The sequence below is a fragment of the Crinia signifera genome, chromosome 1, assembly GCF_055691185.1.
Source record: "Crinia signifera chromosome 1, ASM5569118v1, whole genome shotgun sequence".
Taxonomy (NCBI): domain Eukaryota; kingdom Metazoa; phylum Chordata; class Amphibia; order Anura; family Myobatrachidae; genus Crinia; species Crinia signifera.
Window position 1 is genome coordinate 167,633,431 of NC_139217.1, and position 17,497 is coordinate 167,650,927.

Below are 17,497 nucleotides of genomic sequence, written 5' to 3' on the forward strand. Positions count from 1 at the left end.
GTGCTTCCCTCCCCCTTTTCTTTGGCTTCAATATAAAAACGTTGGATCTCCAATGAATTTACAATTCTGTGTTTTGAGTATGACAGGTTCCACCATTACTCATTCACTGGTGGTTTCACAATTCATGGCTGCACTTTTAATTTAGTTATAGTGTGATACCACTGGGTTTGATCAACATGCATTGGGTCGACCACTGAAGGTCGACATGGCTTAGGTTGACACATGAAATAGGTCAACAGTTGGCTGAGACTGAATCCTGATAAAACAGAGGTCCTTATGATTGGACCTCAACATCAAAGGAGATGACTGCAGCACAGCCACCCAACTGGACTGACACTTGGGGGTACAGAATTACAAAACTCTGAGCATGTGCGGAATCTTGGCGTGGTACTAGATGGTGGATTGACACTTAAACATCAGATATCAACCACAATCAAATCCTCATTCTTTCATCTGAGGAACATAGCCAGAATCAAACACTTAATCCCATTTGCCAAAAGTCATACATGCATTTGTATCATCTCATTTGGATTACTGCAATGCCCTTTACCTTGGTCTACCAGCAAAAGAACTGCACCGATTACAGCTGGTACAAAACACAGCTGCCAGGCTGTTAACTAAACGGATTCAGTATGAAATCCCGGCGATCGGGATCCCGGCGTTCAAAATCCCGACGCTGGAATCCCGACCGCCGAAATCCCGACAAGGGGGAGACGTGGATCGCCCCCCCTTACGTGCTCGCTGCGCTCGCCACGCAGCGGGCCCGGTGCCTCGCTACGCTCGGCACGCTATATTATTCTCCCTCCAGGGGTGTCGTGGACACCCACGGAGGGAGAAAGTGTCGGGATTTCGGCGGTCGTAATTCCAGCGTCAGGATTCTGAACGCCGGGATCCCGACCGCCAGGATTTAAACTGCATTCAAACTAAACAGCCCCGCTCTAGCCACATTACTCCCATTCTCTACTCCCTTCACTGGCTGCCAATAAAATGGCGAATAATTTTCAAGATCAATCTACTGAGTTTCAAAGCCCTAGATGACCAAGGCCCAAGGTACCTGAAGCAGCTTCTGATTCCATACTGTCCCACCCGATTACTGCGGTCTGTAGATGAGGGACTTTTAGCAGTACCTAGGATCTCCCGTAATTCATCTGGGGGTTGAGCTTTTAGCCATTCAGCTCCGACTTTATGGAACTCACTTCCCCGCACAGTTTGAGAGACCCCCACTCTAGAATGCTTCAAAAACAGACTCAAGACCTTCCTATTTACTCAAGCGTTTCCTTCAGTCCCTTAAGTATTGTTTATGAAAAGCTTTTCTGTACTGTATTACATTCATTCTATCTGTTAAGCGCCTTGAGTCCTATTGGAGAAAGAGCGCTATATAAATAAAATTATTATTATTATTATTATTATAACATGGCTAAGGTCGACATGATTAGAAGGTTGTCACAAGCATTATTTCAACAATAGCTAGATCTGCAGTCAAAAGGTCGACGTGTTTTTTTGTCCAAAATTTCAACATGGTCGTCATGGACACCGTCAAAGTGTACCGCATCCCCTCACATGGGTCTCTGCACTCGCCATGCTTCAGGCACACTATTCTATTCTCCATGCACGCCCTAGTGGATGGTAGGGCAGGAAATACCGCCTGTCGGCATATGTTGGTTCAAAAAAAGTGAAAAACCCATGTTGACCTTTTGACTGTCGACCGAGCCATTGTCGACTTAATGCTTGTGTCGACCTTCCAACCATGTTGACCTTAGCCATGTCAACATATGTCATGTGTCGACATAAGCCGTGTCGACCTAACGACCATATACCATTTTTTACTTGGCCCCTTGCTCACTCTCAGTCAGCATGGTGGCTGTCAACAAATAAGTCAGACAGTTAGATAGCAATCACTGCACACATAGACAAGTTTCTTGATTAATCGAACAGTTGAGGACCTCTGGGTTAAGCAAAATATGTCCTTATTTGTACTAAAAATTCCATTTAAGGATGAGTCGAGATACTTATGGTCCTTTTTCTCTGGTACCTCTGCATTGTATGGGTGCAAAGTAGCCAATGAAGGGGAAACAGATTCTGTTAATTCCATTAATACAGATTAAATTACCTGTTTTACATATATGTTTTCATACATCTAGACTCATTATGCCATACGTTGTGAAATGCCTGGAGTTAGTGAGTTGACAGGTCCAGTGCAACGCCAAAATTGTGTCTAAATTGCAATGCAATGTGACTAGGAAGTGGAATACATACGTATAACCGTTGATGGGAATGCTGGCAGTCAGAAAAAAAAAATGGATGCTAGAATCCCATTTTCGAATCCCATAAGGGGTTCGTTAAGTATACTTAACTTCCTCCTCCGTCCCCGCCATCCTATCCCTTCCTCCCCGCAGCCTGTCAATTATGTACAGGAAAGGCAATTATGTATGTACAGGATTTGCCATCCCAATATTTATAGAAAGCCAAGGTCACTGAAGCTCCCTTTATCGAAGGCTGATGGGCTTCTATTACTGTATTTAGTTAAAGAATCACTGTACTGTCATTTGTCAGACCAAGAGCATGTTATACATCCCCGTGTGGCTCAGTACGGCATATTTCAGTATGATAGACATCCTGGTGTGTTTGGCTCCCTCACTCCCAGATAATACATGAGCACACATAAATCAGGTTTGTGGCACTTTTTGTAATGTGACTTTTGGATAGTTCACTTGAGCGCAATAATTTTGTTTCAAGTACAGCAGCATGGGCTGTAAATAAAATGAGTAAGGGATATGAAGAGTATTGGAATTACATTTTCTTATTTTCCCTCCCAAAATCAAATCAATCTTCTGCTGTTTTTGTTACAAACATTAACCCTTGCTAGGGTGTACTTTTATTAGACCTGTATATCAAAACCACCCTCGCTTGACTTTCAAAATTGTTCCTTCAATACATAATATTTCAATACCAGCCTGTAGGAAACTTTGTACCATAGTAACAGCTTGATATAGAACATGGGCAATAAAAGCTATGATTGTGGGTCTGAACTGAAATTAAGTTGAATAATTTAAAATTAAAGTTTAGGCTTTATGAATGGAGCTACCTACAGGGTAATTAATACATCTACCCTAGGGCCCAACCTGTGTGGTAATGAATAGTTACAGTATGTAACGAAGATGATGTATTGCAAAGGAATAAGGGGAAGTTGTATTATAGCAGTACATAGGGCCTAATTAAGCATGGATTTCTAATTAGAGAATTTGTAAATGTAATAATTGTTGAATGACGGCACATGCATATTTCCCATTCGTGGGGTCAATTATCAAAAAAAAAAATCCATACAAATTTTTTTTTCAGAGTGTCCTCTGCAGCCCGGAGCCCGCAGCCGCCGTAGTCAGGTGATGGGACTATGACACCTTCAGATATCAAAATTGATAGCTGTACTGTAATTGGCAGAACGCTCAGTGTCACTGAGCGTTCATGTATTGGCCTGCACATCAGAGCATTATTTGTCATTGAACTCACATGAATGCATTCATATATGGGGGAAAAGTGGTATCTGCACCCATTATGTTCATAAATCTACCCCTAAGTGTTGTTTTTATAATAGGCAGTTTGGGATTAGCCCCCACATACTGTATTGATACACTTAGGGTATATTTACTAAAGGGAACAAGAAACTCATATTTGTCTGCAGCCTGATCTAATGTGAGGTGCTGTTAATTAGGTTTATCAATGAGAAATCCAATAGATCTAATTCCTTCTCTATCAACAATAAGACGGGATTAGATGCTAAGGGTAACATGTTATTAAAGTTTTGAAATATAAAAAGTGATGGTGTTGCCTATATAAACCAATCCGATTCTAGCTATCATTCCTCTATTGTATTCCATACAAAATCTGATTAGTTGATCTGTGCAACACAATGACTTGTTTGTTTAAGAATCTTCAGTAAATTGACCCCCTAGTCTTGACATGCAACTATTGCATCATTCTGTAACTCTAAAGGAAAATGGAAATAAAATCAAATACTGTACCTTATGGCTAAATTACTAATTAAGACCCGATCGCTGGGCTGTTTAATACTCGTAGCCCAATGAGCAGTTAGTCGCTGCACCTTCAGAGTTTAAACCCACCCATTTGCATAGCTGCGAATGCCATAGCAGCTGTGTGAACCTCTACAAATCCATTTGAATACACTCACTATCGAATGAATCCCCACCTCCCCCGTATGCAATGGCCTTAGTAGATTTACCCAGTGCTGTAATGAACCATGGCAGATCTGGGCCGAAGCTGAGGTTAGAGGTCGTTCCTTCAAACACCTGGGTTCACCCCCCATCCGCCTGTCAATCGCCCTTTTTGCAGGAAGACCATGGGCATGCATAATAGTTTAAATATCGCTCAGGCTGTGAATTTGCATCCCAGCGATTGCATCTGAATTAGGCTCTAAGGCAGAGTACACACTAAAAACATATCTTTATTATAAAGTATTTAATATTGGAACAATGGTACTTGTTTCCTAGCAAGGCGCCCCCGATGTCCATCGTATGCCATATAGCCGCATACGATGCATGCGATGCGATGCAATTTGATGCGTTTTTTAATTGTACAAGCACCCTGATGGGTGCTTACAATGTTAAATGCACTCCCACGCCACCCCCACTATCAACGCAAAGGTGAAGTGCAAATGGATGTACGCGTCCTCCGACTTTTTTATACCCCCACTATCCACGTCGGCGTGGAGTTGATTTTAGATAGCATGGCGAGCGGACGCCTATTACTTCACATGTATTGCGCTCGCCATGCTTCAGGTTGGCGTTAATCCTGGGGGTTGCGTTCACTATGGGGGGCCATTTAACATCGTAAGGACCCATCACCATTGTATACGATGCGATATTTTATTGTACAATATCGAGTTGCATCGCATACCATCGCATACCTTATTTAGTATAATGGTATGCGATGCGATGGGCGCCGTGCTAGGAAAAAAGTACCGGAACAACAAATCATGACGACTGCTGCGTTTGGACATAGGATAGGGCTTAAGTGCAGTAGATCTTCTGGTTAGCTGTGCTGCACAGTCATTGAGAGGATATGCTGCTGTGTAGTTTAATGAAGGAAGGATCTGGGCGATATGTACTAAGCATTGAAAAAATTATAGTGGAGAGTGATAAACGACCAACCAACTGGCAGTTAGGAGCTGATTGGTACTTTATCACTTTCCATTTGAGCACTTTTCAAGGCTTTGCTAAAGGTAATTTTTCATCGATTTCTGTTGATTTTTAATTAAATTAATTTTGATAACACAATAAAACATTGTACTAGATGAAGATTTTTTTATATACTAATTATTAAATATTAGAACATTTTAGCCATGGAAACACCTTGGGCGGTATTCAGTTGTTTTTCATCAGCATTTCAGCTCGTTATGCCTGGGGCTGGTGAGCTGAATTGCGCAAATACGTGGCTAAACCTAACCTCAATGAGCGTGATATGCACACAAAAAATGGATCAGTTGAATATCACTCCACGATTTCCCTTCACTTTAGACAGGAGATCGGGCACTATATAATAATTGAATAGCACCCATTAATTTAGATTGCTAAACAGTAAAAATCAACCTTTAGTAAACATGACTCCATGGCCAAATGTAATAGGGTGAGAGTTTCAGAAAGTGAGAGATTTTGGGAGAGTTTTCCCCTTTTTTTTAAAGCAGCAATGAATTACATGGCCAAATCAACCTGCTTTTGCAGTGTAATTGATTGCTGCTTTAAGAAAAAGGGGAAAACTCTCCCAAAATCTCTCACTTTCTGAAACTCTCACCCTATTACATTTGGCCCCATGTGTATTAAAATGGTACAGTATGCTCCACCTGTTGGAAATATCTCAAAGAGTCCATACTACTCCCAATCATTGTCAAAGTTTCTGAGTCTTTTCTATGCAATCTGTGTAGTGACTGCACATCATTTTTGTTTTTCACACAAATGTCTTACACCTTTATGGATTGCATTGTGTTGTGTAAATGTCTTTACAGTCTACTTTAAGTTTTGAATGTTTATGTCGTATTATGTTGATCAAATGTTATATTGAAATCAGTTTGTGCGATATCATTTGTGCATCGTGACGTGTGTATGAAAACTTCTGCATTGTTAAAAACGTATTGTAATATTTCAGCAAAAAAATGCTCTTTTAATAATATAAAAAATAAAAAAAGTTGCAAACATTGTATAAAAATATTTTTATAAATGTTCAGTTAAAGTTTTTATTTTTATGATTTTATATATATATGTATATATATATATATATATATATATATATATATATACTTATATAATAGATTATTGATGATGATCAAAAGCAAAACAGAGTTCCTACATTTGTGTTTCATATTCTAGGGATTCGGTAATCAAGTGGATGTGTCATATATTGTCAAACATTACAACATGAGCAAAAGCAAAGTTGACAACCAGTTCTACAGTGTGGAAGTAGGAGACTCGACCTTCACGGTTCTGAAACGCTACCAGAATCTCAAGCCCATAGGATCTGGGGCTCAGGGAATAGTATGGTAAGTACATGCATTGATTTACTGCACACAATCTATACACATCATAAAAGTGACGGTCCACAAATTGAAAGATGATCACAGAATGCAAATTGCATGAATGTATAGGATCATACAGGTCTATAATGAGTAAGAAGACTAGTACTGGCAGTAAAGAACTAATGCAAATGAGAAAAATACCATACAAATTACATATTTAAATCACACCTGCTGATCACCTCACCTAGATTTTAATTGTACGGATAAAAAGATTAAGGGGGTAATTCAGTAAATGTTCTGTAGAATGATGTAAATGACACATGTTTTGCCGAAGGGAGTGGGCTTGTTTATAAGTGGTAAATGTGAACACGTCCAATCTCTCGACAAAATTCTGTGCGTATGTGTGAGAAATACATTTGTTTACATGATTATTGATCATTTATATCCTTCATGCACATTTCCTTTACTGAAAAAAAAATCTTACTGACTATAATATAAATAATATTCCTTTTTATTTATTTTATTTTTGTGAGGTTTTTCTGTCTTTATGGGTTGCCTTCCATTTATGGGCTTATTACTTAGTACTTAAAAGGGGACTTGTGTCATACCAATCTTACAGGGGCATGTGGATTATAAAATAGACAGTGTCTAAATAGACAGTCAATAGGTCGACCCCAAAAGGTAGACAGGGTCAAACTCTAAAGGGGCATACACACGTAGAGATCTGTGCTAAGCAATTTTGCTAAGCAATTTTGCTAGTGTAAAGAGCTCCCATGCAGAGCACATACACACGCAGAGATTTGTCTTAAACAATTTTGCTAAGCAATTTTTCTTAGCAATTTTGCTTAAGCAAAAAAAGGCCGGGTAGATGTTCAGAATGAGAGATTGCGATCAGTATCTCTCATTCTGTACACACAGAGAGATTTGCAGTCATTTGCTAAGCAATCTAACTAGATTGGGACTGCATGCACTGATTTAGTTAGCAAGAGATATTTAATCTCTTGGAGCATACACACAGAGAGATCTGTGCTTACTTTCTAAGCAATCTAGTCAGATTGCTTAGAAAATAGCACAAATTTGCTCCGTGTGTACACCCCTTAACCTTTATCTGCGATCCTATTTCTACCCTTAACTTCAAATTCAAGACTTTGTCACTTCATCTCCAAACTCCTTGCAAAACCTCACAGCGATGGAACATGTTAAAGTGGGGGTGGATGGGGGTGGAACTGAGTTCCACCACCTCTAATGGTAAGGAGGAACTTGTTCAACCCCCACCTTGACCCTTCATAGTAATTATGTCAGAAAACCATTATAGTTTGCAGGGGGGGGGCAAAAACACTACCACTAGCCCTGCCTAATGGGAGGAGGAGAAGGGGGGATTAGTTGGTAGAGGGAAATTAGTTCCACCACCTCTCCAGATCCACTGTAAGCACAGGGCCTTACCATATCTCAAATTTACTATTTTATCCTAGCACATGACTCTCCACCTCTGGAGACCCACTATCAATATTGGGAGTCAGATGTGGGTACTTCTCTTGTAGAGGACACTTGGAAGGCCATCCGCCTCCTCAGTTTCTTGAGGTGTTTTATTAGTGTTTCCATTAAGGAAAACTTGTAAAGAGTATATAGCCATTGGTAGCCTGTTTTAAAACGATTACACTAAATGTACCCGGACACCTCTAAACTCTTTTTGAGACCTTGTGGTCAAGTTGGATCCTTCTTCCACATTTGGAGGACATGTCCTCGTATCATCTCTTTTTGATCATTGGTCCAATCCTCTTTACCCTACCTTGATGCCACCCCCACTACAACCTTATTGCTTATGTGTGCAAATTATCTCTGCTTATTTTATTTGCTGCTAAATTTCAGATTGCTACTATAGAACTACTGAAGGAAGCAAACCCATTCTCTGACCTTTCAACAGCTCCTGAACCATATTGGTTTTGTGGCAAAAATGGCCAAAATGGAGTACATAACAAGCCAACAAAACAACATGATGGTCAGGTTTTATTACAGTTGGTCACCATGACAGGTAGTGTCACAGTGTGACCCTAACTGTTCTTTCTTAACCACTCCCATCTCCACTATTTTACCCTCCTGATATTTTACACCGTTCCCTCTCATCTATATAGCTTCTACAAATGCCAGTTTGATTCCATTTTTCTAATTTCCTATGTTAATTATTTTTCCTATCTTCTTGAATTTGAAACTGTCCCCTCCACCCACCTAGGTTTTTGAGCATTATTTACATTAGACTATATGCAGCTGTACAATATGACCAACTAATTAACTTTGTTAAATGTGATCATTTATATATGAATATATGATACATAAGGATGGAGGGAATCCTGACAGGAGTCAGGTAAGAATACTTACCCTGCCAATGCCACCCATAACCCTCCCTTCTAGCAGTCTAACCTTACACTTCCGGAATGATTGACTTGCTCCCAAAAATTGGTTGGCACACCCAGCTGCCCATAAAAGTGGACAAATCATCTGAATTTGGTCTCTGTCTTCCCCAGCCGACAGCCTGTCTAAAGCCGCCTACCTGTCTTTTATGTGGTAACGGCGGTCCCTCCCTGTGTCCCTGTTGTACTGTGTGTTTGGGGGCTGATGGGCTGCTGCTGGGGCTGGCTGTTGCAATGCCATCAGTCCCCATGTCTGCGCCTGCAATGCTTGTGTGGTGCACAGGACAGGATTTTCCGGGGCCCATCCATGGGCCAAGGGGCACCCGCTGGGCTCTAGGCGAGCATCTAGGTTGCCTAGCAGGAAATCCGTCCCCGACTACGAGTTGTATACAACTCAGCCTGATCTCATATTACTGCTGAGCAAGTGTAACTGAGTAGAAACTGGATGTTCCTAAAGATGAGCATTTGCAGGTGGAAATGTGCCAAGACACCACATAGATGCTGCAGAGCACTGAATACAAGCAGGGATCCACATTTATTTCTGAGGCCAATATTTCTGCAAATCAGCCCAGCGATGTGCAAGGTGCCAAGTTTATTTATTTGTTTATTTGCAAAACAGAAACTGTCTAGCCTGTAGTCACTAAGCTTTCCCGTCCAACAGAATATGTTACCCATTGTTAATATGCCCTGGAACTTCAAATGCATACTCTCATTCAGCATATGAATAATGTCACTATGCATTTGGAATTTTAGTACCTCAGAGAACATATTCTTTATTGGTATCAGGGTCGGGCAGTTTCATTTCATCTTAACTTAAACACAGCAGCATTTTAAGAACTTTGTATTCTTCATTACTTTATATAAAGAGCTTGAACAACAAAATTAATACTCTATTCATTAGCACTGAAATATAAACAGATTATATTTTATCCATACTGTAGGAAAACTTAAAATTAAATGTTAAATGCTTTATGATTATGCTTCTAGAACACATTTAATTAAGCTAGAAAACTTGGTAATGCAAACATCTTGCAGAAATCATGACGACATTGGTTTGTTACATCTCATCTTCACTGTCCTGCTAGATTGCAGTGGAAAAACAAATCTGTCCAATATTTGATGTTACATGCAGAAGCAGCCAGTATTTACACTGCATGCAAAAATAATAAATGAATAATACATGAATGCACACTCCTTTAATTGCTGCATAGTTTGTCCAGGTTCACAGTTCTTTTTTGCTCTTCTACAGAAGCAGTTCCAATGATTGTCAGCTTATTATAGACTGCAAAATTTACAATTTCCTTTTATAAACCTAAGAACAATTAAGAAGAACAATATAATTATTGTCTGGTGGCAATGCTATACAGGCATTGTTTTTCTGAACATTATTATAGATTTACATGATTAATCTATCGTTTATAGTCAGTTATGTGTATACTTGTCTGCTCCCCTAGAACATCTGGGAGTCTTCTAAATTGTACAAGCTCCTTTTGTACTCCCTGTAGAAACAAATTTGCCAGAACCTGCCCACTTCCCAAATGAGCGATGGACTGGGCCGTGGAATCGGAGCTGGCATTTGTGCGCGCGCGTGACCTTTGTCACATGTGTGCACATGCCGGGCATGCACATGCATACATGCACTGTGCATGCACGTCCTCTCCCAGCTTGCAGGAGAGAGGGGAATAGCGGCGTGTGAATAACCACTCTCTCCTGGACCTCAGCAAAGCACAGAGCCGCCAGACCTGCCACGAGTTCAGCAGCTCTCTCTGCACCGATCGGGAGGCGGAGCCTCCACTTACAAGTAGAAATCGTCTCACCTGGTCATCGGCTTCCCTGGCATTTGCCAGAAGTGCCAGATGGCCAGCCCGGGCCTGTATACAGGGATAACAATATCTTCATTACAAGACACAATTAAAATCTTATAAAGTGCTGAGGGGCCTATAGTTTCAGGACAGGATACTGCAAAGTTCCAACAAAATTCCAATCCTGGGAGAATGTTGGATTTCCAGAATACAGTATGATCTTGATGCATCCCAGGCTCCTTCCTGGGAAGATATAAATATATCCTGATGATCATATGCTAGCAATCCTACATATATTTGTTAGCTTTCATTTTCCTTCTAAGAGGACCTCGGGAGGAGAAAGGGTCTTATCCTTTATAGTTTTAGAATAAATGCTGCGCCATATATGTATTCATTACGGCAACAATTTAAACTGGACACATCTGTATATGAACAATTGCATTTATTTCGTAAATGCTATTTATGTTTGCAATTTTAGAAGCAACTTTTTCTAAGTCAGCACCAGCCCCTTAGTGTCTTACAATTTTACTATTCCGTTACCTGATGCTTGCATAACATTTTGAAGATTTTTTTTTTTTTTTATTATAAATATATTGAAATAAAAAAAATGTAATCATCATGCTTTTATCATACAGTACATCGAATTAAGCCACGCTAATCAGCTTTAATGTTCATTTTCACAAAAATAAATACATAAATAAATAAACCACCCTGTATCCAGTGCCAGTCCTCATATCATCTGTAGATGACAACAGAAAAGCAACATCCACCATACAGTACAGATTTCATTCCAGGCAGCTACATTTTCTGAATACATTCAATAAGATTAATGATGTCTGGCGCATCCCTCTGTCCTGCTAGATAAATTGCTTGCCTTATTGTTCTTGAAGATTGAGAAACAAGAACATTTACATCTCACACAATGAAACCGACAAGACAGAAAATTGTGTTTGTGTCCATCTTCAAATACATTTATAATTTTGATATGTGTTCAAATTCTGTGTATTTTTTCATATTTGGAACGAGCCACTTACAATTATTTGAATGTAAATAAGACAGAACCGTCATTTTTTGGTATCATACACAGCAGACAGGTTTTACTAGTTACTTTAACTTACGTATTGTCCGCTTTATAATTTCCTGCATTTTAATGCTCGGTACACACTGGGTGATATAGTGTTAATACAGTTTAGTCAAATCGTCTAGTGTATAAGTGATGTTGGATCCCAGCTTGTGACGTTGGCTTCAGTACTGGAATCACAGCATCATGCAGGAAGTACTGGCCATCGATGGTTGCCATCTGTGCAATGGATGGTTTCACCAACCGATAGCCATCCCTTTTCTTCACAGGAGGGTTTCACAGGTGTCAGTGTGTTCTATGTCTTGTCCCCAAAAAAATTTGGTTATGCCGTGCCATCGATGGAGCGAAACCATCTGGGTCTTCCCTATTGATGATAAAAGTATTTAACATCGACTATAAACCATAGATGATTATGAATCTCATTGATGTTCAATGGTCGTTCCTAATGAGGCATCTGCATTTCCCTCCTGGAGATTGGATGGAATTACAGTGCTGCTTGCATGCAATTTGCATTTACGTCATATCTCTGAATAAGGCCTTACTAAGCATCTATGCAGTTGGTGCAATTATTGATCATGTTTAAGTAACTATCATGTTACAAACTGAATGTGATATACCAACTATTTATTTAAGCTACTGTATGATGCCCATCCATACACTGCTGAATCGATAATCTAAGCTGAAATAATTAGAATTACTAAATTAGGTATATCATAGACATACATATGAAATATTGCTAACACTGACTGGCCTTTTAACCGTTTTGAACAATGATTTTTTGTTTTTCTAAAAATAAGCAAAACTTTGAGGTAAATATACTAATACCCCTTTCACATTGCAGCTGTAACACGGTATATTGCCGTTTTTTTAGTGCTTTAAAATGGTTCCAGCTGCAATGTGAAAGCTACATTGTCAATTTACCGGTTACAGAAAACCGGTATTTTGACACATGTTAAAAGCAGGATCCTACACGTTTCTGAGCCGTTTTCCCTGCAGTCTGAACAGCTCAGAAACGGTATTTGCTATAAATGATAACCACACTTGATCCCTGCCCACAAGCAGGAAAAAAACATTTAAAATGACATTGTATGGCTTTCTATGGGTGAAACGGGTTGAATCTGAAAGGTACAAAACGGTATTTAAACTGCAATATACCTTTACATCATGCAATATGAAAGGGGTTTAACTGGCTTTTGACCAGTTTTAAGACACGTTTAGAAAATCGGGTTGAAAGCAGGTTTTTGCAATGTGAAAGCAGTATAAGATAGGAGTTCAATTAAATATGGGATGTTCCCTTATCAACCAATCAGATTCCATTTCTTATTTATTTAGCACATTCTAGAAAATAATAGATCAACTCTGATTGGTTGCTCTGGGCAACAACTCATGTTCAGTAGAACTCCCATGGTTTGGATAAGGGATACTCAACCTGTATATAAAAAATAAAATAAAATAAAAAAATATGTACAAGAGATAAAATAAAAATATATAGAAAAATGTGCTGATTGTCACTTGTATTTAAGTTGTGGGACATATGAATTTGTCAAAATAGGTGTGAAAATTGCCAAGAAAATATTTTTAGTCATCATAATGACCTGCAATATTTACCTTTATATAGGAAATATAATCTTTGGTACTTGTGAGTTATCCGGGCGCCCGATTTTTGGTCGTATACGCATCGCGTCGCATCGCATGGCATCGTATGTTAACCAAATGGCATGCGATGCGACGCGACGAGATGACCACCCGAACCCGATTTCGCATCGCGTCGCATCGTATGTTAACCAAATGGCATGCGATGCGACGCGACGAGATGACCACCCGAACCCGATTTTACATCGGGTACCATGTAAAGTGATCACGTCGCATCGCATGTTAACCACATGGCATGCGATGCGATGCGATCGCACCCGATTTTAGCAGTGCAAAACCCCCAGAAAGTGTCACAAAAAGTGACACAATGTCAGTCCCACCCCCATTGTGAACCCCACTCCACTATCAACGTGAACCCGAAGCGTGGCGAGCGCAGCGAGCCCGCGAGGGGCGGCGGTACGCGTCCTATGACCTTTTCATGCCCCCACTATCCACGTCGGCGTGGAGTTGAGAATAGAATAGTGTGGCGAGCGCAGCGAGCCACCGAGCCCGAAGCGTGGCGAGCGCAGCGAGCCCCGCGAGGGGACACGGATACCTTCACAGGTAAGCGTGTCCCGACGTGGATAGTGGGGGCATGAAAAGGTCGTAGGACGCGTACCGCCGCCCCTCGCGGGCTCGGGACACGGATACCTTCACAGGTAAGCGTGTCCCGACGTGGATAGTGGGGGCATGAAAAGGTCGTAGGACGCGTACCGCCGCCCCTCGCGGGCTCGCTGCGCTCGCCACGCTTCTGGTTCACGTTGATAGTGGAGTGGCTGTGAGCATCCAATATCATTCATCAATATCATTCATATCTGACACATTAAGGACAACTGAATTAAAGGGAATAACTGTGTAATTAACATATTAAGGGAATAAATTAGAATAACAAACAATCAGAAAGCACACAATAATCAATCAACATCATTATTTATCAAGTAATGTCAGCGCATGCAGAATACGCTCAAATGCACTGTCTCCCGCCAGGCACTTTCGCCAGACGAACTCCTGCATGTATGAATCCAGGTGATGGCGGGCTGTGCCCCGCTGGCGTTTGTTGCGCCATTTTGCACAACCCCACAGTCTCTCAATGTTCTGGGTGTGTGCACCCGTGTCCGGGTCTACAAAATTGTACCGGTGATTCACCCGCAAGTGGCTGTACCCAGCCCGCTCCAGTTCAGTCGTTTGGTAGGCGCGCCAGCAATCACTGACGATGGTGCTGCCAGGTGCCACGTGTTCCACAATTGCACCGAGGAGAGTGGGTGCATCTCGCTGGGCAACCGCGACCATGAAACAGTCCCCTGTCTCCCGGCACACTCCTCCAAACACCCACTGCTGTGGGAGGATTCTGCCAACATTGGCTTTCCGCTTCACAAATAGTGTTTCATCGACCTCCACCATTTGCCCTGGGCCTCCAATCTGCCGTTGAGGCTGTGCCAGCAAGTCACATTGGCATGCCTCCCGCATCAAGGCGTTATAGAAAATGGTGCTTTTGTTACAGAGCTTCAAATTCTTAGCGCAGAACTCAATTGATGTTAGTTCATCGCACCAGCACCAGATGAAGCGCAGGATAGTCATGAAGGGGAGCCTGCACCCAGGATAGAATAGGGAGGCCCGTAGACTCTGTTTTTTGCTGCAGCTTTTAATGTAGCAGCGCCATTTGCGCTCTTTCAGGGACAGGCGCATAGGGTGGCCATTTGGGCATGTGGCAGTCGATGGGAGCAGCCCTTTCTCCTGCAGGAAGACGACTGTCTCTTCCTCGGTTTTTGGGAGGCTGAAAATGCCATCAACCAAAGCCATTTTGGGACTAATGGGGTAAGGGCCAAAATGGGGCAGGTGTAAGGGACCAAATGGGGCAATATTGGGGCAAATGTCCACAAATTCACCTCACAAATATACTCCAACGCTGTACAACACTTTCTCTCTCTGAATATCACTTGCTCTCTCCTCTGGAAACTACCTCACACTGAATTTCTGCCAGATGTGCCAGAGGGCGGGTTTAAAAATGGGCGGGAACTGTAAACATCGCGTCGCGTCGCATCGCATACCATACAATAAGCATACGATAAGACGCCATGCGACGCGATGGTAAAACGCGTCGCATCGCATCGTATGCCTTATTATAATGGCATGCGATGACCACATCGGGCGCCCGGATAACTCACAAGTACCTAATCTTTTTACACAACATTTTTTTATTTGAATTTATATAGCAAATGTGAGCAAAGCTAGCATTTTAGTGGCTATTTTCTCTCACAGAGATGTTGGCACTCAGAGAGTTAATATAGTGTAAGGAAGAAAGAACATGTAGTAATAATTACAGTATTTCTCCCCTACAGTATATGGATCTGCCCTGTTTCCAAATGCATTTGCTGAAAAATGGTATAACATGGTAGATAAAGCAATCATAGAGGAAGTATACAGGAAGGATAACAAGCACTGTTTTATATTCTGACCTTACAAAGTCAAATTGATTCTCTAAATCTCTGGACATTGTTCTTTTAATACACTGGAAAACGGCTTTGGCTCTTTGGAGATTGTTCTGCATTCTCTTCTAACGGACATAATACACAGCAGTTCTTATGGTGCTTCTGTCTCTTGTCTTTCAGTGCTGCTTATGATGCTGTGCTTGATAGGAATGTGGCCATTAAGAAACTCAGCCGACCATTTCAAAATCAAACACATGCCAAACGGGCATACAGGGAACTGGTTCTAATGAAGTGTGTAAATCATAAAAATGTAAGTTTTTCTCTCTCTCATTACTCTCTGTGCTTGTTACTTATTGTGTTATGTTTTTTTTCATACAAAAATTGCAGTGTATGTCTGCAATGCAAACCAAATGTGCTGAATACCGTTAAATCAAGGCAAATGTGAAAGTATCTCCCATGCGGATTAGCACATTGAGGTTAAGGGCCTGATTCTGTGTTGAACACAATGCCATACCTCACATCTGTCCTGATTTTTCGCAGGACAGTCTCGCATCCCATGCACACAGCTAGGGGCTGGTTGGCAACTTTTAACCTAGGAGACAAATGCGTGAAAGTGGCCTTACAAAAAGCAACAGTAAAATGGCCAAAGGTACAGACATGCAGAATTAAAAGCATTTGTAGCGCTTTGCCACTTATGAGTAAAATGGAATAATTGGGATGTAATGGGAAATCAAACGTAAATACATGTAAAGTTTAGTTGGGGTGTGCAGCGAACTACAGGCTGACAGACAGTTGACGCGGCCCAAAATGCCATAAAGTGTACAGGCCCAGGGGGCAGATGCCACCCTGCCCATCTGCCCAGCATCTATTCATGGCAAACAAGGGGACAGGGGTATTGCTAGCAAACAGAGCTCAGGGCATGCCCCCAAAGCAGTTAAATGGGGCGTGGCCTCAGAAGCGTCATCCCCATTAAGCTGCTCCCTTTCAATTAGGCCACATCCCCTTACAAGGAGCATGTCGATACACAGCAGCAGTACCTGCTTTTAAAGTTGGGAGATAGGCAATGCCAATGTTCAAATAGATGAGCGTTCTTTAGAAAATGCAGAAAGAGGTGCTGATCGGGTCAGATGCTATGAGAAATGCTGCCGAACATTGATGGGCGTTCCGAGTGGTGGCTACAAGTGCACACACAAATAGTTCAGTCAGTGGATGTGTTATAGGCGTGTTAGTGCAAACGTTGCAGTCCCAAATGCACAGCCACAAGCCTACTAGTCAGATGCAGAACCTGCCATCGGCCTTGTGCATGTTTTGATGGTGTGACCAGTGGTGCTGTATAAAGATCATTATTGCAGCCATTATTGCAGCATACATGGATGTTAGATGTGGGTATCTAAAGCCTCATACACATTACGTGATCCTCAACGCCGATATCAGCGGCTGCAGGAACCTGGCAGTGTGTCGGAAATTGGCAAGTGCGCAATTAACGAGGTCCTCACTCCTCTGTACATTTACAGATGTGAAACGGGGGCCATTAATGATGTGCACATACTTAACTATACTGAATGTACACACTAGACGAGAAAGTAAAAGATATCGCTCAGAAGTGCAGTTGTGAGCGATAT

At 41.4% G+C, this 17,497-nt stretch overlaps 1 protein-coding gene across 5 annotated transcripts in view; it reads left to right on the forward strand.

Annotated features, from left to right (window-relative positions):
• The window catches only part of MAPK10 (mitogen-activated protein kinase 10), a 214,523-nt gene that overhangs the window by 92,936 nt on the left and 104,090 nt on the right, over window positions 1-17,497 (forward strand). For all 5 annotated transcript variants that reach the window (XM_083176471.1, XM_083176464.1, XM_083176501.1 and 2 more), the window contains exons 3-4: window positions 6,378-6,547; window positions 16,056-16,185. In XM_083176471.1, coding sequence (XP_083032597.1) covers window positions 6,378-6,547; window positions 16,056-16,185 — 300 coding nt within the window. The remainder of the gene's footprint in view (window positions 1-6,377; window positions 6,548-16,055; window positions 16,186-17,497) is intronic.